This window comes from Elephantulus edwardii, unplaced genomic scaffold (genome assembly GCF_000299155.1).
Source record: "Elephantulus edwardii isolate Elephantulus edwardi_28Jun2011 unplaced genomic scaffold, EleEdw1.0 scaffold00361, whole genome shotgun sequence".
NCBI classification, from domain to species: domain Eukaryota; kingdom Metazoa; phylum Chordata; class Mammalia; order Macroscelidea; family Macroscelididae; genus Elephantulus; species Elephantulus edwardii.
Window position 1 is genome coordinate 1,549,547 of NW_006400111.1, and position 20,923 is coordinate 1,570,469.

Sequence of the window (20,923 nt, forward strand, 5' to 3'; positions counted from 1 at the left end):
GCTGCAACTACAATCCCAGAGGAGCACGGTTCGAATCCACCAGATGCTCTGCCGGGGAAGGAGGGACAATCTCCTCCTGTACCAGTCAGATCTGATTTGACAGTACACTCACACAAAAATAATAAAATAAAATAAAAAAGTGATAAACATTTGTTAATCATTGATACCAACCCCAACCCTCATTTAGGTAGGATATGATTAAAGCACTTTTGTTTATTAATCACTTGGTCTTCAAATGACATTATAAGTACAATAGCTAAAGAAACTGAGGCACAGAGAGAATGAGAATCTTGCCTTTGATCACACCGCTATTGTAGGAGTGAGTTTTAAACACAGAAAGTGCTCCAGAATGTTAATCACTGCAAGAGCTGCCTTTCACTTTTAATTTGACCACGCTCTAAGTGCTGATATATGATAATGCGATTAATGAAACAAGTAGGTAAAGCACTGGCATTCACATAGCCGTTTTTCATATTTGGTCACTAAATAAACTCCAGTCTTGAACCTAGGTACCTCCAGGGTTCTAGCCATGATTTTAACCACCTCTCAACAAATCTTGCTTTTCTCACCCCTCCCCAGATTGTATTTTTCCCTTGAGCCCTGTAGTCGTATCCGTATCTCTAGTAGCATGTATTGTTTTCAGAAAACCATAGATTTTTAAAATATTCGTCATTTTTCTTAGATTTTTAGTGTATTTTTGAAAATAACTAACACTTCATAAGGTGTACCTCTCCTTTTTTCTAGATATAAACCACAATACTTCAGGGTCCCATTATGAAAATTCCCAGCGTGGACCTGTGTCTTCTACGAGTGACTCTAGCACAAACTGTAAGAATGCTATTGTAAACGACTCCTCTGAGAAAGAAGCATGGCCCTCAGTCCCTGGCAGTGACCCAGAGGGGGCTTCAGAATGTATGGATGCCGATTCTGCCTCCAGTTCTGAATCAGAGAGAAGCATCACTATCATGGCTTCAGGGAGCACAGGTGGTGAAAAAGATGGTCTTCGGAATAGTACTGGACTAGGTTCCCAAAACAAATTTGTGATTGGTAGCAGCAGCAATAATGTGGGCCATGGAAGTAGTACTGGGCCATGGGGTTTCTCCCATGGAGCCATAATAAGCACATGCCAGGTCTCTGTGGATGCTCCTGAAAGCAAACCAGAAAGTTGCAACAATAGAATGAATGCTTGGGGCACTGTTAGTTCTTCATCAAATGGAGGGTTAAATCCAAGCACTTTGAATTCAGCTAGCAACCATGGTGCCTGGCCGGTATTAGAGAATAATGGACTTACCCTAAAAGGGCCTGTAGGGAGTGGTAGTTCTGGCATCAGTATTCAGTGCAGTACCATAGGCCAGATGCCTAACAATCAGAGTATTAACTCTAAAGCGGGCAGTTCATCTACCCATGGTACCTGGGGAAGCCTTCAGGAAACGTGTGATTCCGAAATAAGTGGTACACAGAAGGTTTCATTCAGTGGTCAACCTCAGAATATTACCACTGAAATGACTGGACCAAATAACACTACTAACTTTATGACCTCTAGTTTACCAAACTCCGGTTCAGTACAGAATAACGAACTGCCTAGTAACCCAGGGGCCTGGCGTGTGAGCACAATGAATCATCCTCAGATACAGGCTCCATCAGTTATGAATGGCACTTCCATTTCTCACCTTAGCAATGGAGAGTCAAAAAATGGAGGTTCTTACGGTACATGGGGTGCCTATGGTTCTAATTACTCTGGAGAAAAATGTTCGGGCCCTAATAGCCAAGCTGATGGTGACACTGTGAATGCAACTCTAATGCAGCCTGGCATGAATGGGCCTATGGGCACTAACTTTCAAGTTAACACAAATAAAGCAGTAGGGGTGTGGGAGTCTGGGACAGAAAGTTCCCAGAGTGTATCATGGGGAAATGGAAATGATGCAAATTCTGGAGCAAGTCGAAGAGGATGGGGGACACCTGCACAAAACACTGGCACTGGTATACCCAGCATGGAATGGAACAAACTGCCTAGCAATCAGCATTCCAATGACAGTGCAAATGGCAATGGTAAGAAGTTTACAAATGGCTGGAAATCTACTGAGGGAGAGGATCAGGGTTCTGCCACATCTCAGATCAATGAGCAAAACAGTGTATGGGCCAAAACAGGAGGTGCAGTAGAAAGTGAAGGTAGTACCGAAAGCACTGGACGCCTCGAGGAAAAAGTAACTGGAGAGAGCCAGAGTAGAGACAGAAGAAAGATGGATCAGCACACGTTACTCCAAAGCATTGTAAACAGAACTGACTTAGATCCGCGTGTCCTATCCAATTCTGGTTGGGGACAGACTCCTATTAAACAGAATACTGCATGGGATACGGAGACATCACCTAGGGGGGAGAGAAAGACTGACAATGGGACAGAGGCCTGGGGAAGCTCTGCAGCACAGGCTTTTAACTCAGGAGCATGTGTAGATAAGACTAGCCCTAATAGTAATGATACCTCATCTGTGTCAGGGTGGGGAGACCCTAAACCTGCTCTGAGATGGGGAGATTCCAAAGGCTCAAACTGCCAGGGGGGTTGGGAAGATGATTCTGCTGCTACAGGAATGGTCAAGAGCAATCAGTGGGGGAATTGCAAAGAAGAGAAATCTGCTTGGAGCGATTCACAAAAGAACAAACAGGGATGGGGTGATGGACAGAAATCAAGCCAAGGGTGGTCCATTTCTGCCAGTGATAACTGGGGAGAGACGTCAAGGAGCAACCACTGGGGTGAAGCTAATAAGAAATCCAGCTCAGGAGGTAGTGACAGTGACAGGTCCGTTTCAGGATGGAATGAACTTGGTAAAACTAGTTCTTTTACATGGGGAAATAACATAAATCCAAATAATTCATCGGGATGGGATGAATCTTCTAAATCTAATCCTTCCCAGGGATGGGGAGACCCTCCAAAGTCAAATCAGTCTCTAGGTTGGGGAGATTCGTCAAAGCCAGTCAACTCTCCGGAGTGGAATAAGCAGCAGGATATCATTGGATCTTGGGGAATCCCGCCAGCTACTGGCAAACCTCCTGGCACTGGCTGGCTTGGGGGACCAATACCAGCCCCTGCAAAAGAAGAAGAACCCACAGGCTGGGAGGAGCCATCCCCAGAATCTATACGTCGCAAAATGGAGATTGATGATGGAACTTCAGCATGGGGAGATCCAAACAAATACAACTATAAAAATGTGAACATGTGGAACAAAAACATCCCAAATGGCAGCAGCCGTACAGACCAGCAAGCACAGGTCCATCAGCTGCTACCATCTGCAAGTGCCATCTCAAACAAAGAGGCGAGCAGTGGCTCCGGTGAGTGTGTTTGTTTTATCACTTCTGACTCTATTACAGAATACTTCACAGCATTCTCAAAGTTAGCCTTATTTCAGTGAGCTATTGGTGGAAGATCTGTTTAGTAAGCCCTTCAGGTATACAGACAAAAGCCTTTTTTAAACAAACAAACAAACAAAAAAACCCACAAACCTCTAGTCCAGAAAAGAAAACTATAGTGAAGGTATCCCTTGAAGAATAGTGTTCCTCTTTTCAGGATATTGGCTGTAATTGCCACATGTATTATTGAAAAAGTGGGAATATCATACAGGTTTCTTAGTTTGTCTGTGTCAGGCTGTTACTGTTTTATTTTATTATTTGCCTGACATATCTTCAGAAAATACCTAAGTGCCTAGTAAACCCTTGATTCTATGCTAACTTGTGGTGGGTTACCCTCTGTTACAGAACAACCCTAACTGGGTTCCCAGGTTGTAAATCTATCACATCTTTCTCCTGTGGGACACCTGGTGGATTTGAACCCTTTACCTTTATATTAGCAGCTGTGCACCCTAACCACTGCATCACCAACAGCCCTTTAAATACCAGATATCACTGCGAATTCCAGCTCTCGGTAAAAGGAGAACTGCCCTGTGGGGTTTCCCGGACTGCAGTCTTTATAAAGACAGATTTCCAAATATTCCTCTCACAGAATGGCTGTTAACAGCCAAGAGCTTAACCACTGTGCCACCAGGACTCATGTTATAAGTCAAACACATTGCCCTCAAATGGGAACCTGCTCATAGCTGACTTGGGTCACTCACCTTCGGGTCAACAGCACAGCCCCTGCAGACTCTATCTATCACCAGAGTCTCCACTCAGCTCCACTCTTGGCTATTCTAGTTGGAACTGGCTGCTTGGTGACCGCCCGTTGGCTTTCTGAAGCTGTAAATCGCGTGGGAGAAGATTGCCTAGCTCTCTCCCTTGGGCCCTCTGGTGGAATCAAGCAGCCAGGGATACAGTCTTTTGGGTTAGCAGCACAGCTCCCTAAAGACTGTCACCAGAGCTCCCTTCTCAAAGTACACAAAAATTCACAGCTCCAATTCAGTGCTGACAAGTCAAAATGAACTCGTAGCTGATCATCGCCCAGGGTTTAGGAGATGCTCCATCTTTCTCCCTTGGTGGATTTGAATTGCCAGGAGAGGCTCCACATTTTGAGTTCTCCGGGGTCTACACCGCCAGAGCTCCCTGTCTGAGTACCGTACTCCCTCAGTACCAGATAATATATTTGGCCTTAGGAAGCCCTGATGGCACGGTAGGGGGGCCCTGGTGGTCTAGTGGGTAGGGAATTATGCTTCCAACCCAAAGGTGAGTGATTCAAATTCAGAAGCTGCTCCTCTACAGTTTACAGCCTCTGAAAACCTGCTGGAGGGTTAGTTCTGAGTCAGTCTCAACAGCAGTGAATTCAGTTGAGGGCACTGTGGTTAAGGCCTCTGTTGCTGACTGAATGGCTGCTGGTTCAGACCCACCAGCAAATCTGCAGGAGAAAAGGCCTGGCAGTCTGTTCCTAGAAGAATTAGAACCCATCGCCATTGAGTGATTTCTGACACATGGCTATCCACCGTCAGGTTTCTGAGGGTGCACATCTCTTAGGAGGAGCAGACTGCCTCATCTTTCTCCCCTAGAGCAGCTCATGGATGCAGGGAGTTAGATTACTAACCTTTAGATTTACTGCTCAACATGTAAACCGCTCTGTACCAGCCCAGGAAACCCTGTAGACAGTTTTAATTTTACTCTGCCATATGCAATTGTTATGAGTTGGAATGAACTTCAACATACAACATGTTTGACCTTAAGGGTTTTCTTTAAAATAGACAAGAAATCCAGATCTACTAATACAGCGTGTATGTGTGTATGCTTCAAACATTTGGCAATACCTTTTGAGTGTATTACTATTTCCTCTCTCATAATACGGAACACACCATCTGATAATGAAATTTTCCTTAAGAGTATCATAAAGATGCCATTAGCATGCATTATCTTTGTTGATGGAGAGTTTGTTGATAATAATTGTGTTGGACATTGAGATAGTCAAGTGTCACATTGGTGGTTTTATGTGGTGGGGGTGTTTTTAATAAAAACCTTTTCAACATCTAGGTTGGTTTTTTAAAAAAAGTATTAGTATGTGGTTTATTATGTTAATTTATGCTGAATTTGTAGAAGAAACATGTATGTGTCTAAAGAAGAACCTGTTGATTTTTATTCTTCTACACAAATTATACTTATGACGTTGATTTCTTTTGCTTTGGACAATTTAATACTTTGTATTCCTAAGGAAATATGGGTCAGCATTTATAAAATAGAAAAATAGGATGTCTGCCTAGTCTTGCAATTAATTATTTTCCCCAGTAAGAGATACTGAAAGATTGCACTTTTAGGAAACATTTTTACATTTATGACATGATTATCCAGCTTGATCACCTGCTTGATTTTTATGAAGTTTGGCTCAGAATGATTTGACTATTTTCAGGAATTAAGTTAATCCTCGAACAGGGTGATTTGCCATAACTAAAGGTATTCACAAGAATCTGCTCTAGATTCAGAGGCAATTATGAAAGAACAGATTTAAAAAAGGAAAAGTTACAACATTGTCTTATAGTTAAAATTATCATTTGTTTTCTTTACCTAAAACAGATGCCGCCACCTTTATCCTGTCACGACATTATTTAATGCATGAAAATTCTTCACCTTTTGTTCTCTGAGTGTTCTTTTTTTCCCCTTCTTGTGCTGTACCTCCCTACCGTAGGCTAATGATTTCTTTTCCCACACTTTCTAAAGGCTGGGGTGAGCCCTGGGGGGAGCCATCTACTCCAGCCTCCACTGTGGATAATGGTACTTCAGCATGGGGTAAACCCATAGACAGTGGCCCCAGCTGGGGGGAACCCATTGCTACTGCAAACAGCACATCCACATGGGGCTCCAGCTCTGTTGGTCCACAAGCATTAAGCAAGTCTGGTAAGTTATTAATAGTTTCTAGGAGCTGCTTTGTAGCAGTGGGAATCACTCATTGTTTATAATGAAATAACAGAATATTGTTTGTGTTGCTGATAATGTGTCATATATAATACAAAATGCTAGCTGTCATTTCATAGTTGGCATTTTGGATTTATGACAGTTTACTCTTACTGAATTTTTCTGTCTACTTATTTTTCTTAGAACTGTAACTATTATTTGATTATACGTCAACAAATTAGATTTTCCAGAAAGAGCCTGAAAGGCTGAATATCCATGGGGATACTTTATTCAGATTGTCAGGTTCCAGGTGATTCCCGAAAAAAGTGACATAGCTTAGAGAAAATTTTAAAAACCAAAATGACCACACTGCTTTCAAGTCAGTCCCAACTCAAGGACAGAAAAGAGCTGTGCTGTAGTGGCCTAGTGGCAAGAAGCTGCACTGCAATCCCAAAGGCTCACCGTTTGAGGCCACCTGCTGCTCCACAGGGGAAGGATGGGCAGTCTCCTCCCTTGCGATCAACTAACTGCCTCCGAAAACCACTGGAGGGTCAGCTAGGGGTCAGTTCCAACTCTGTGATACACAACAACAGCAGCAGCATAGCCTTTTTAAAGGCTATAATTCTTTATGGGAGCCAGTTGCCTCATCTTTGTCCTGTGAAGGTGCTGGCATGTCCAAACAAACTGCACCTTTCACGTTGGCAACACATTGCTTAACTTACAGTGCCAAAGGACCCGCAGATCTGGGTCAACTTTGTCACTCTCAGACATTGTGTACTGTTGTTGTTATGTGTTGTAGTATCAGAGCCGACTCTCCAGCAGGTTTATGGAGGTTGTAAGTCACACAGAAGAGCCTGTTGTTCTTCCTTTGATCAGCTGGTGGATTGGAACCTCCTGTCTTTGGGTTGCTAGTGCAACTACTTACCTCTAGGCCACCGGAGCATCTTTGTATATGGATAGCCACAAGGAATCTTGCAGGCCAGGTGTGGAAATGAGATCTTTTCTTTGTCTTGTACTCTACTCTTTGTTCTACAGAACAAAGAAATATGGCTCTATAGTTACATAAATGGCAATAGATATAAAAATGAATTCTTTTCAATTTTATCCATTTTCCTTGCTATGTATGTCATCATGCAAAGCATTAATGAGTAAGATTGTACCACCACTGCCCATGTTTAAGATCACTCTAAGCGAGAGATTTTTTTAATTGAATTTTTAAATACAAATAAATTTTTATTAGAACTTCAAATAAATTAAAAACATACATTTCTACTTTGTAGATTTTGGAAAAGTGAAAGGAAAGTGTTTTCTTGGTGGTTTTTATTTTTTAGACTGTACCCTACCCTTTTAAATTTCCTTTAGAATCACTTTATTAGAACATGTTTCTCTTTGTATCGTGAATTCACAAACAGGACCAAAATCTATGCAAGATGGCTGGTGTGGCGATGATATGCCACTGCCTGGAAACCGCCCCACAGGTTGGGAAGAGGAAGAAGATGTAGAGATTGGAATGTGGAATAGTAATTCATCTCAAGAGCTAAACTCATCTTTAAATTGGCCACCATATACAAAGAAAATGTCATCGAAGGTAAACATTTCAAGGGCAAGGCCCTTGGACAAACTTTAAATCCCAAAGGTAGTTGACCCCCAGAAAATGTTCTGCCTGCCCATTTATTTATGGCAGTCAGTCCAGTGCAGGCAGCACCCGACTTAGGTATGGCCAGCCACGTAGCGAAAACCTAAGACCCAGGAACTTCCTTTCTCCCCACTGCTACAGCTTGGGATTTCTCTCCTCCTCGCCCTCCACCAGTGCTGCGTGGGACAACCACTCACCCTCGGGTTGTGCCTGCAGCGGTGAGGATGAGGAAAAGGGCAAATCTCCATGTTGACTCTTCCATTCCCATTGCCGGTTCATTTCCCATTTCACCTCACCTGGAGTCCCTGACCGCCTTTTACCCACAGTCACAGTCTTCCTTTTTCATTCCCCATCTTTGTCCCTTTCCTGTCCTAGAGGTCCTGTGACAGCAGTCCCGAGATAGGCAGTATCTGATTTTGCTTTATGAACAAATATTTTTCCCATGCTGGCTGTACATCAGAATAATATACAGTATTTGTTAAAAGTACAGCTTCTACTCCAGGGTACTGAAGTTTTGAAAATTTGACTCAGTCCCTTATCCTAAAACATGCTCCTTAGATGTGTCTTATGCAGAAACCAGTTTGGGAACCATCATTTAGAGCACTGGTTCATGTGAAGTGGTTTGGGGACTGGTGTCATATTCTCCAATGGAGACTATTTTTGAATATACATGTCCAATATCCCAAATAATTCCAATAAAGTCTTTTCTCACCCAGTTTGGGAATGATTACTTTGTAAGCAATCTTAGAAAGAAAAGATGTAATGGGTAGATCAACTAGATCTGAATTAGCTGAGTGCTAAGGCCCTTTATATCCTGGGATGCTCAGTCTAGGACCTGCCATGTTCATTTCCCATTTGGCTGAGTTTGCCTATCACCTTGCCTTATAGCCTATGAATCTTTTAGTAAGATATCTTACATTTCATTTGCTCCTTCTGAGATGGGATGCCAGTGAGGAGGTTGAGACTGGAAAAGGTGGTGACTGCCCCAGAGTTGCATAGCTAGTAGGCGAAGAGCAAGGACGTAAGTTTAGCTCTTCCAATTCCAACCCCGTGTTCTTCCCACTGGACCATGCTGTTTTGTGACTTTGTCTTTCCTTACAGGGTCTGAGTGGCAAAAAAAGGAGAAGGGAAAGGGTGTGTAGCCTTTTTACTCTTTCTCCTTTATTTCTACTAGTAAAACTCTTTAGGAAGCAACTGCAAACATTTATTTAGCCTCTGCTGTGTGCCAGGTACTGTGCTTGGTGCTGGGGATTCAGAAACACTAGGAAAGGAGCTGAACCTTCAAGGAGCTCGTAGTCGAGTGCGGGGGCATTAGGAAAGATTAGAGTGTCAGCTTGGATTTGCAAGATATTTGGGGGGTGGTTTGTGTGCTGAAATACAGAACAAAGAAATATGGCTCTATAGTTAGATAAATGGCAAATTGTAAAATGCCTCCAATACCATTCCAAAAATTTTGAAAACTCTTTTGTATAAATTATAGAGCTATTGGAATAAAGTAATAGAATATGTTATTTTGTTGACTTTTAAAAAAAAAAAAGCTAATCAATATAGAAGTTAAATTGGAGCAAAAAGGAGACCAGGTGTTAATTCCAGTTAGAAGTGAGGTCCGGAATTGATGAAAAAGAAAGGACTGATTGGAGAGACGTTTTTCAGAATAGCAGGCACAGGAAAACTGGCTAAAGTAGTTAAGCATGGGAACTGGGTAAAGAGGAAAAGGATTTGAGGACGACTTCAGAAACCTCAAAAAGAGTAGATGCTTGCTTCAGAGACATGCACTTAGTGGGTAAACTATGCAACTGTGTTCTGTTCCACAGTCAGAAGGAACAGGTATTAGCAATGGGAAAGGGACGTTAAGGGCACAGACTGAACACAGTCCTATGCTTTGCACATAAATGGGAGACCGAGGTCATTATGGCTGCCAGCCTCCCTGTCCATCAGGCTGCGAATCACAGACGCTTTGTTCTGTTGATTCATGTCTCAGTGTGGTTTCTGTCCTGCCCACACCCAACTGGCCACAGAAGCCTGCACTACTGGGAAGAATTGCAGCTCCAGTTCTTACTGGAGATACTTTGTTCTTAGCAGCATGAATGGAACATTTAATTTTTCATATAGAAATTCTTGGCAATTTTTTGTAAAGTGCATACAACATAATTAAGTTCCTTTAACATGATACCTAGATCACTTTTTGTGTAAAAATGTTAAAAAAAAATTCAAATTATTAGTTCATTAAGAGGCCCTCCCTCCCCTTTTTTATCCATTTTTTGGTGGGTCCTCCAGGCCCTTTGCTTCTGTCTTTTCCTTCTGACTGCTTGCCTTTAGAGATTTCTGTATACATTACAGCTATACCAGAGGACTGGAGCAAAGGAAGTTGAAAATAAATTAAGTTGGTTTCTGATTATTACAATTCTTGATAAAAGTTGTTTGGAGGAGAAATTCTTTACTAAAATTGAGAGTTGGGAATTGTCTTGAGGCTTTATTAATCCATCACTATGCCCAGATAGAGATGGCCATGGCATCTTTTCTACTCTTTTCTCTTCCAAAGGGGATGATGAAAGGTGGAAACAAGCAAGAAGAAACATGGATAAATCCATTTGTTAAACAGTTTTCAAACATCAGCTTTTCAGTAAGTATGTTTTACCATCTTTCCTCTCTCACCTACCTGTTTTTAAGTAATAGTCCAGATATTTTTTAACATCTCTTTTTTTATTTTAACAAATTATTCTTTGTAAAAAAAAAATTATTCTTTGTCGTTAAGTACTTATGAATGTTCTTTAAACGTTAGAGTAAAATTGACCTTCAAGACATTCTTTCTATGGTCTAGAAGTCATGAAGCTAAAAACACTGATCATGTGCTTTTTGTTTGTTTTAGGGGGCTGAGGTCTTGGCTTGGTGTTTAATTAATGGAAAATAAAGCTGTGTGATGTGCTTGATATTACAAATAATGCTATACAGTAATATTCTTTCTTGTTTCATTGTTAAAGTAAAATTCACTAACATATATTTTCTTATTTCAGAGAGACTCACCAGAAGAAAATGTACAGAGCAATAAGATGGACCTTTCTGGAGGTAAAGGGGCTGGGGGATAAACCAGTTTTAGTCTAAATTCACTATTTACAGATGACTATATTGATGATGTTTTCCTCCTAACAAAACACTGGCCCAGACCAAAAGAGAAATAGGAGGCTTCTACTGGCATATTCCTTACTCTTTAGCATACATTTAAATGCTATAGTCAAATTGGGTGATATTCTATATTGTTGTTGTTGTTGTTGTTAGGTGCCTTTGAGTTGAAAAGGACTCAAAGCGGTCGTATGAACAGCAGGTTTGCTGTGGCCCAACCCTGTGCCCTCCTCACAATGTCTGCTATGCTCAAGCCCACTGTTGCAGTAACTGTATTTTTCCATATTCTTTTACATCTTCCTTTTTCTAACCCTCCACCTATGGTGACAATTATAGTCACGTCAAAAGTGTGTTACCCAGTTTGGGAGAGAGTCAGCTTGCTTCAGGAAACTGCATGTACGGAGGCCCAGATACACGACAGAGACATCTAAAACCGTGCTGGGAAAATTGCAGATAATACTACATAATGATAACGAAAAAATGCAGGACAGGGTAGGAAAGTCAGAATTCTAGGAAACGAGGGAGGTATTAAATTATGAGACAGTTTGAAGTTGGAGTTTTATTCTGAAAGTGATAGCAAAGCATTAAAGAACTGTAAATTGAGAATGCCATGATTCGGCTCTATGTTTTGAAAATATTTTCTTTGGTATATGTTGAAAAGATTGTAGGCAAAAAGACATTTGGAAGCATAGATCAGATGAAAAGAGTCTACAGATAACAAAATAAGTAGCAGTTTGTTGCAGTGAGGAATCTAGAAGTTCCCAACTTAACACAGTTGTTGGCACGGGCTGTGAAGTTGGAACCGGCCTTCCAGTGGATTTTCAAAGGCAGTAAGTCACGTGGGAAGAGATTGCCCACCTTGCTCCTGCTGAGCAGCCGGGAGGATCCAAATGCATGCTTTTGCCTTGACAGTGAAACTCCCTACTTACTAGGCCTCCAGAGCTGCCCACGGCAGTAGAGAATGCATATACTCCACTGGCAATAGTGGAGCTAGGTAGAGGCAACAAAAATGAAAATCCTTTTTGAACCAATTTGTTATAGATGGTGAGAGGATTATTGTTGTGTTGTATTTTAAGTGTTGTTGTGTCATCTGTAGCAGCCCTGTGAACGAAAGATCCAAACCTTCCCCTGTCCAGCGCCGTCCTCACAATCTCTGCTGTGCTCAGGCTTGTGGTAACCAGTGTCCATCCATTTTGTACACACCCTTCTCCTCTGACCTTCTACTGTTCCAGGCGGTGATACTCCCTTCAAAGGGCTGAACCCTCATATAGCTTTTTCAAAAACAAAAGGCAATGATTCACTTGAACTTCACCTCACCTGATGGGAATTGTATTAACTGTATATGTGGAAATAGTAAGGGTCAGTGATTCAAAACAAGACCAGAGGCTAACTGGAGCAAGCCTTCAGTTGTTCTTTTGAGTTAGAACTGACTTTGGGAGACTGTAAATCCCACAGGCAGAGATCACCCTTCTTTCTCCAGAGGAGCTGAAGACCTGTCTAACAGAACTCAAGCTTTGCATACCCAATCCTACTATGAAGCCATGGCTTAAGTATGTAGTGTACTATTGGAAGGTAGAAGCTTCATGTTTTGACTGGACATAAATCGAGTGTTTGTGATGTATCTGTTACAGTGCCATCCTGATCAAAAAGATAGAAAAAATATGTAACACCAAGCATGTAAGTGACTTAAAGTCACTAAGGGAAATGAGTTTATAGGAAGATAATCAAAGACTAAAATATTGAGGCTTAGTGCTTAAAATGTCAGACTCCTAACCTGAAAGGTTGGCCATTTAAACCTCCAGCCGCACCACAGGCGACGGTTGGGCAATCTCCTCCTATAAAGATTAACTGCCTCAGGGACCCAGTGGAGGATTGCCATGAGTCTGAATCAACTTGATTCTAGTGGGTGGGTAGCTAAGAGAAATACAATGTTTAGGAAATGCAGATGTATGTTTTACCTGTCATTGCAAAGGCAGAAATAATTTCTCTTTTTTAAGGGCGTATTTGGAATTCTACTGTAGATTTCGCTGAATCAAATTCCTTTGTCTTCCTACTTGACCGTGTTATCTTTTGCCTTTATTAGGAATGTTACAGGACAAACGACTGGAGATAGATAAGCATACTCTAAATATGGGTGATTACAATCGAGCGGTCGGGAAAGGCCCTAATTCTCGGCCTCAGATTTCCAAAGAGTCTTCCATGGAACGCGGTCCTTATTTTGATAAGGTATGTTTTATTTGGTTTTTCATCCCAGTGGCTATAAGCCAATAGACTTACTAGCATAATTTTCACATTCTAGTTCAGAACATGTTATATACTATCAAGTGTTGCTGGATTTGTGGTTCATTATTCTTTTTATGTCTCAATTTAACCTAGTAACTGCATTTGTATTTTCTTCTTAATCTCATAAAATATGTTTGGTTCTTGTTGTGTACTCCAGAATTAACACTAATCTTATCTCTTCTGTTTTCTACCTGTTTCCTGTTGATGCTGGAATGTCATGTGACTTCTCTTCTGTTCCTGCAATGATTTCTCCCTTCCACTTGCTTGCTTGGCTGGTGTTGCACATCTTTCTGTCTGTCCAATCAGGATGGCATTGTAGCAGATGAATCCCAAAACATGCAGTTTATGTCCAGTCAAAGCATGAAGCTTCCCCCTTCAAATAGTGCACTACCTAACCAGGCCCTTGGCTCCATAGCAGGGCTGGGTATGCAAAACTTGAATTCTGTTAGACAGGTAAGTCCACATGAGTATCTTAGGCTCTGTGTTGAATGATTTGTGTAAATAATAAGATCTTTTCTGTGTACTTCCTGTGTGTAAATCAGTAATGCCATGTGGTAATGAGATGCTTGGCCCTGGAGAATCTCACTGGTGCTCGTGTTTGCTTTTGTAGAATGGCAATGCCAGTATGTTTAGTGTTGGAAACACAGCAGCACAACCCCGGGGCATGCAGCAGCCTCCAGCACAACCTCTTAGTTCATCTCAGCCTAATCTCCGCGCTCAAGTGCCTCCCCCATTACTTTCCCCTCAGGTAAATACATTTCCCTTCGAGGCTTTTATTTATTTCTTTAATTGGAAAAGAATTTTGAGTGATTTTACACTTGAATGAGATAACTGGTCAATATTTATTGACACCTTTATGGTGCAGCTAATTCTCTGTTAGCTACTATTACAGCGGATGTAGGAAGGAAGACGAGAAAATGAGTCAAAGATCTTGTAAATCTAAAACTGTAAAATCTATTCTCTTCGTAAAACATCCTGGAGGAGAAGCCAGTAGCAAAGAAGCATTTGGCTGATGTAAAGGTCAGTCTTCACACAACCCGTGAAAGTATATGTGAACAGTAAGTTAGTCAAAGAAGGAGTACAAGTAGGAAAGACTAAAACTCCATATAGCCCACAGATGACTGGCCGTTTCAAAGACGTGGTACATTTAGCTCATTCAAGTTACTTTAAATCCATTCACTTAACTTACCATTGTGATCCTAAGGTTCCAGTTTCATTGCTGAAGTATGCACCAAACAACGGTGGCCTGAATCCGCTCTTTGGCCCTCAACAGGTAGCCGTGCTGAACCAGCTATCCCAACTAAACCAGCTTTCTCAGATCTCCCAGTTACAGGTAAGTAGGTTACTAATATAATCAGTACACATTTGTTGAGTGCCTACCATGTGCTAAACACTAGGCTCTGTGCATTAAGCACTGCAACAACAAAACTTTCACAGTCACGGCCTTCATAGAGCCTTGTGGTCCACCAGGGAAGAAAATAAACATGTGTGGGGAATATTTCAAAGTACGGGATGCTATGAGAATAGACCTAGCAGAGTTTGGGGTGGTAGGGGCAGGTAGAACACAAAAATTCAAAATCACCACGGTGAAGTCAGATCTAACTCATCTGGCTTCAGAGGTTATGAATCACAAGGGGAAGAGACTGTCTGTCTTTCTCCCTTAGAGCTGCGGGTGAATTTAAACCACTGGAGATGCCCAGCTACTGTGTTAGCAGCGCAGCTCAGTTCAGACTATCCCACCAGATCCCCGGCAGTGGGTAGAGTGCGCAAGACAAGTTAACCTGATGATGTCAAAGTTTAGATTGAACAGAAGACTGAATTTTAACACAAGGCCTGGAATTAAAAAAAAATCCAGGGTAAAACTATCCTAGGTGAGGCAAGAAATTCTCTTGACCAGGTCAAGGCATGCCTTGACAGGTCAGCCTCCCACAGCCACTCTGAATCACCTTCACATGTCACAGTAGGATAATGACAATTTCCTTGCAATCTCCCCTCAGCGATTGTTAGTGCAACAGCAAAGGGCGCAGAGTCAGCGAAGCGTGCCTTCTGGTAACCGGCCGCAGCAAGACCAGCAGGTAAATTAGCTCTTCCGCTGAGCAATGTTAACAAGCTCCTAACAATTCTGTTGTGTAACAAGGAGCTGAAAAATAATCTCATGAAAATGGAATAATTTTATTAAAATATCATTCCTTAAGTCCCGTCCTCCAAGGACATAGTAAATGTAGTATACAGTGCTCTGATTATTTACCTTCCTGTGGAGAAGGAAGGAACTGCAAAAGTGAAGATAAAAAAAAAACATACGTATATCTTTAAAGACCTGTTCCAATCATTGTTTTTAGGGTCGACCTCTTAGTGTGCAACAGCAGATGATGCAACAGTCTCGTCAACTTGATCCTAACCTGTTGGTGAAGCAACCAACTCCGCCATCCCAGCAGCAGTCCCTCCATCAGCCAACCATGAAGTCATTCCTTGAAAATGTCATGCCCCACACTACACCTGAGCTGCAAAAAGGGCCATCGCCAATAAATGCTTTCAGCAACTTCCCTATAGGTGGGTTTCTCCAAAGCATTCAGGGGATGCCTGCAGATCTCAGCTGGACAGCCTTGTCTCTTACCGTAACAGCTCTTTTACCATGTAATACCTGTATTATCTGTTAACCTCACTCAGAGCTACCAGAGACGTCTTCTTGGAAGATCTTTCTCTGAGAAAATCACACTACTTCAAAATTCCTGAGTTATTTTAAGTGGATTAAAATCCTTAAGACCTGCACATTTCAATCCTAGATCATGGAAGGGAATCATACTGAGGGAATGTCAGTTGTTATTAAAAAGTGTGCACTGGAGACATTTTGAACTGTAGTTTTTTGGGGAGACGACTGGGAAAGGTCGCATTTCTCAGGTTGCCTTTCTGTGCTCCAACCTCTGCCGTCCTTCTACTGTGTATTCATTTTCTTCCATAGAAATTGTAATCTTATATGTTTTCTCTCTCCTCAACTCCTTTTAATTTTTGTTTTTGTTTTGTTTTTAAGGCTTGAACTCAAACTTGAATGTAAATATGGATGTGAACAGTATTAAAGAGCCACAGTCAAGACTAAGAAAGTGGACTACAGTGGACAGCATTTCTGTGAACACATCTTTGGATCAAAACTCCAGCAAACATGGTACGGTATTTTCCGTTTTCCTTAGAACAAATTAAACAATCTGGAGAATACCAAATTGCCGCTACTTTGCTTTATTTTAAAAATGTTTCTTTTCGAAGCTAAATTCTCTAATAACTTTACCTCATTTGGGGGGAAAGCTTCCAAAAGAAATGCAGAATTTACTTATATTATGCTATTTACAAAAGAGATCAGATTATACATTCTTTAAAAGGTTCTCCCATATGCATTTTGCTTTGCTTTGAGTATTGTTTTCCCCCTTTTAGGTGCTATTTCAAGTGGTTTTAGGCTGGAAGAGTCTCCATTTGTTCCTTATGACTTTATGAACAGCAGTACTTCACCAGCCAGTCCTCCAGGTTCCATAGGAGATGGCTGGCCACGTGCCAAATCGCCTAGCGGCTCTAGCAGTGTTAATTGGCCACCAGGTAAAATAGGAGAGTTTATGTCATGAGCCTATGTTCCCATTAAGGTTTTGATACATGTGGATTTATTAGTTGTTGATTTTGCCCAGTGCTGAATGATAAGAATGAATAACAGATAAAAAGATGATCCTAACATCTTGGTCTTGGGAAATATTTGGCCTGTTAACCAGTGTTTTTATGCCCCAACTAGTGCCAGTACAATGAATCCATTAATAAGCATGAACAATAATAAAAAATTATTACTACATAGATCTTTTTTCAAAAGAGCTAACTCTATCAGACTTTCAGTTGTACTGGGGAATTACCAGAAATGCAACTGAAAGCCTGCTTTGTGTTTTGTCATAAAGTACTTTTAAATGTATTTCTTTTAAAATAAATGAAAGACATTATTAAGTTACCAAAATTTTCAAGGTAACTTCTTTATAAAAAACTATATTATGCTATTAATGAGCAAGTTTAGGGGATTTGATAATTTGTTTCTAAATAATGATTAAGCTTTAAATGAATTTTAAATTTTCATTTTCAGAATTTCGCCCTGGTGAACCATGGAAAGGTTATCCAAACATTGACCCCGAAACTGACCCTTACGTCACTCCTGGCAGTGTCATAAACAATCTCTCAATTAATACTGTGCGGGAAGTTGACCACCTCAGGGACAGGAATAGTGGTAAGTCGGCGCACCCAGTCAGCATTTCAGAGTAGTACTGGATTAAGAGTTTAAAAGTAACTCAAACTTTGTGGGAAACTTTTAAGCGGCAAAAGTTACACCAGCGTCAGCATGTCACACCCAAGGGAATCATGAAAGATGAAAAGTGAATTCTCCTTCTTTTTCTGATAGTTGATTCTTTGATTTGTCCATTTTTTTAAAATCATGAGCAATTCTTATCATTTAATGTAGTAATAATGCAAAGGACCAATAAACATTTGTTTTCTAGTAACCATATGACAGTTTAAAGCTGTTACTTTTCTAATGAAATCAGATAATGTGGTTCCTTAGAATAAGATGATATTATGTAAACTCTAGTTGTTGAAGGGCTTAGATCTGGAGTGGCAGACTTCCTTCTCTCCTAAAGTGTAAAAATAAAGATCACTATAGTCCACATGAACTTAGAATTTAAAGAAAATCACATTGTATATCAGCTGGTTCTTTTTAACTCATAACCATTAACATGTATTCCTGCCATTATTATGAACTAGTGAAAGCTAAAAGCTAAATGAATAGAGTGGAAACATCTTTTTTTTCCTGTAACATTATCATCTGTTTATAAATTGTTTATAAAGAAATTATAGTACAATCAACATATTACTTTAAATGTATTATTTATTAGAAAGTGTTTTCCATACCATCGTGGTAAGAAAAGAATCCTCATCATTCTCAAATGGCCAGATTGACGTTTAGGAGCCATAGCCCTTTCAAAGAACAAAGGGGGAGAGACCTGTTGATAAACTCCAAGACAATGGAATAATTTGATGCACAAAGCTTTCCTTTTTTGTTATTGCTTTTTTTAAAAAAAATTATTTTAATGAACATTTACAGAGATTTTTGGATTTCCATTCGAACCCCCATTTTGCTCTTCTTTTTGAAAAGTAACATTCTTTCATTGATATATATAGTCCCTCCCCCCACACCTAGACCACTCCACTATGCAGCCTTCATTCTGGACTCTTGTCATGACCATAATACCCACCCATATACCACTTTTAAACTATTCTCTCCCTCATCTGTTTCAATGCCGTATACATAATTTATCTAATTTTTCTCAGTCTCACTCCAACCCTGATATCAGTCCTGTTTTACAACAGTGGCCCTATGCAGTATTTGTCCTTTTGGACTGAGATATTTCACTCAGCATAATGTCCTCCAGGGTCATCTATTTTGCACGATATTTCATGAGTTCCTTGTTTTTCAGTGCTGCACAGTATTCCATTTTGGTATTCCATTGTCGTATTCCATACCACAGCTTCTCTATCCATTATTTGTTGATGGGCACTTGGGTTGTTTCCAGCTCTTTGCTATTACGAACAAAGCCTCGATAAACATGGGTGTGCATATATCTGCTTGGGTGGCAGTTATGGTTTCTTTAGGGTATCTTTCCAGTAGTGGAATTGCTGGGTCAAATTGTATTTCTCTTTGCAACTTTTTTTGTTGCGGGGGCGGGGGGAGAGTAAAATGGTGCAACCACTATGGAAGGCAGTATGGTGCTTTCTCAAAAAGTTGCAAATAGAAATACCACTTGACCCATCAATTCCTTTTTTGTTGTTTTAATGGAGTCAGAGTACCTCAGGGAAGTACTGGTAGACCATGGGGCCCTCCTTTTCCTTGACTCCAGGGGAACTGAAGAAGAAAGCCTTAATGCTACACTGGCTGGAGACGCCTCCTCGTAGGCTCCATTTCAGACCAGAGAGCACATATTTTATTTGACAGTGTAGCAAGTTATTCACTTTACCATGATCTCCATGAAGCTCTTTTTGCTAGAAAGGGGATGTTTGAAGAGTTCCCATTTTTAGCTGAGCCAAAGATAGTGAAAAGAGTGTTATTAAAGTCTTTGATTCTGTATCTATAAGGCTAAGTGTGGGTCAGCTAATTCCTTTCCTGCCTCAAGGAATTGATTTCTTATTTAACATGATTGTGACATGTGATAGTGCCACACTGGGAAAGAAAAGCCTACAAGTTGGGAGGCAGAAAGCCTTCTTACCTAATGTGATTAAAGGAAGAATTTGGGTACAGGAGGTCATCACAGTAAATAATACATCAAGTCCAGAGCATTTCATTGTAACGTAAATTTAAGTGTACATTAATTTGTTAGTGTTAGGATCCCAGTGATAGAGTTATTAATTGAGTGGTTAGATTTTTGGGGTTTTTTTTAAGCTTCAATTAGATAATTGCTAATGTTTAGTGTTTTCTCTGCATAAAGTAAAACAATAATGCAAAGCCTCTAAATTTTCGTATTTGTTTTTTTAAAGTAAACAAGAATGTAAATGCTTATTTGTGAAGCTGTATAAAATCCTTCTAGATATTTTTTACTTTTCCTTTATATTTGTTATAATTATCTACCCGGTTGTTTTAAGGTGAGTTTTTTTTTAATCTATAATCTTCAGCTTTATATATGTGTGTGTGTGTGTGTGTTGTGGTTATGTACCATCGAGTTGCCTGTGACCCACAGTGGCCCTATATACAACAGCCCTAAACCCTGCTCTTTCCTGTGCCCATCGCATTGTCTCTGACACACCCCCATGACCCCAGTCTCTGAATCAATCCACCTCATAGAGGGTTTTCCTCTCTTGCACTGTCCCTCCACACTTGCAAGCATGATGTCCCTCTCCAAGGACCGGTCCCTCCTTGTAACATGTCCAAAGTATATCAGATGAAGCTTTAGGATCCTTGCCTCCAAGGAGCAGCCTGGTTTAACCCTCTCCAGGATGAACCTGTTAGTTTTCAGAGCAGTCCATGGTATATTCAATACTCTTCTCCAACACCACAGCTCAAAGGCATCAGTTCTCCTCCTATCCTCCCTAGTCGTTGTTCAGCTCTCTGATGCATAGCAAGTGATTGCAAAGACCATGTCCTGTATCAGGCGCACCTTAGTCTCCAGAATGACACCATTGCCCTCCTGTGAGCACCTCACACTCAGCAGTAGGGCCCAAGGTTGTCTCTGTTGCCTCAGCTGATGTGAGCGTGTGTTACCACGGATAGTTACAGGGAGACACCCGTTCTGTGCCATGATGAAAGCAGTCCTCCAGCTGTGAGTGCCTGTGGAAGGCAAGAAGGAAGGTGCAGCTTGTGTATTGTCTGTTCCCCTCAGTGTCCTCATTTCCTTTTTTTTGGCACATTGTTAAGTTTCCATCCCTGGATGCTTGTGGTTATTTTGAAATGTCTTATTCTTGCGGTGCATGACTAATTGAACTCTTTCCTCATGTAGGGTCATCCTCATCCTTGAACACCACGCTGCCTTCAACTAGTGCCTGGTCATCCATTCGTGCCTCCAACTACAACGTTCCCCTCAGCAGTACAGC

The 20,923-nt window shown here is 41.0% G+C and overlaps 1 protein-coding gene across 1 annotated transcript in view; it reads left to right on the plus strand.

The window, feature by feature from the left end:
* Positions 1–20,923, plus strand: part of TNRC6A (trinucleotide repeat containing 6A) — a gene marked incomplete at its 3' end in the record, with an annotated part of 59,056 nt that overhangs the window by 10,594 nt on the left and 27,539 nt on the right. Inside the window, exons 2-17 of the mRNA XM_006902045.1 lie at positions 745–3,324; positions 6,118–6,294; positions 7,704–7,879; positions 9,029–9,061; positions 10,470–10,550; positions 10,942–10,993; positions 13,131–13,273; positions 13,637–13,783; positions 13,941–14,078; positions 14,535–14,663; positions 15,328–15,405; positions 15,670–15,880; positions 16,359–16,490; positions 16,754–16,912; positions 17,436–17,576; positions 20,830–20,875. Of these exons, the coding sequence (XP_006902107.1) occupies positions 915–3,324; positions 6,118–6,294; positions 7,704–7,879; positions 9,029–9,061; positions 10,470–10,550; positions 10,942–10,993; positions 13,131–13,273; positions 13,637–13,783; positions 13,941–14,078; positions 14,535–14,663; positions 15,328–15,405; positions 15,670–15,880; positions 16,359–16,490; positions 16,754–16,912; positions 17,436–17,576; positions 20,830–20,875 (4,253 nt within the window). The remainder of the gene's footprint in view (positions 1–744; positions 3,325–6,117; positions 6,295–7,703; positions 7,880–9,028; positions 9,062–10,469; positions 10,551–10,941; positions 10,994–13,130; positions 13,274–13,636; positions 13,784–13,940; positions 14,079–14,534; positions 14,664–15,327; positions 15,406–15,669; positions 15,881–16,358; positions 16,491–16,753; positions 16,913–17,435; positions 17,577–20,829; positions 20,876–20,923) is intronic.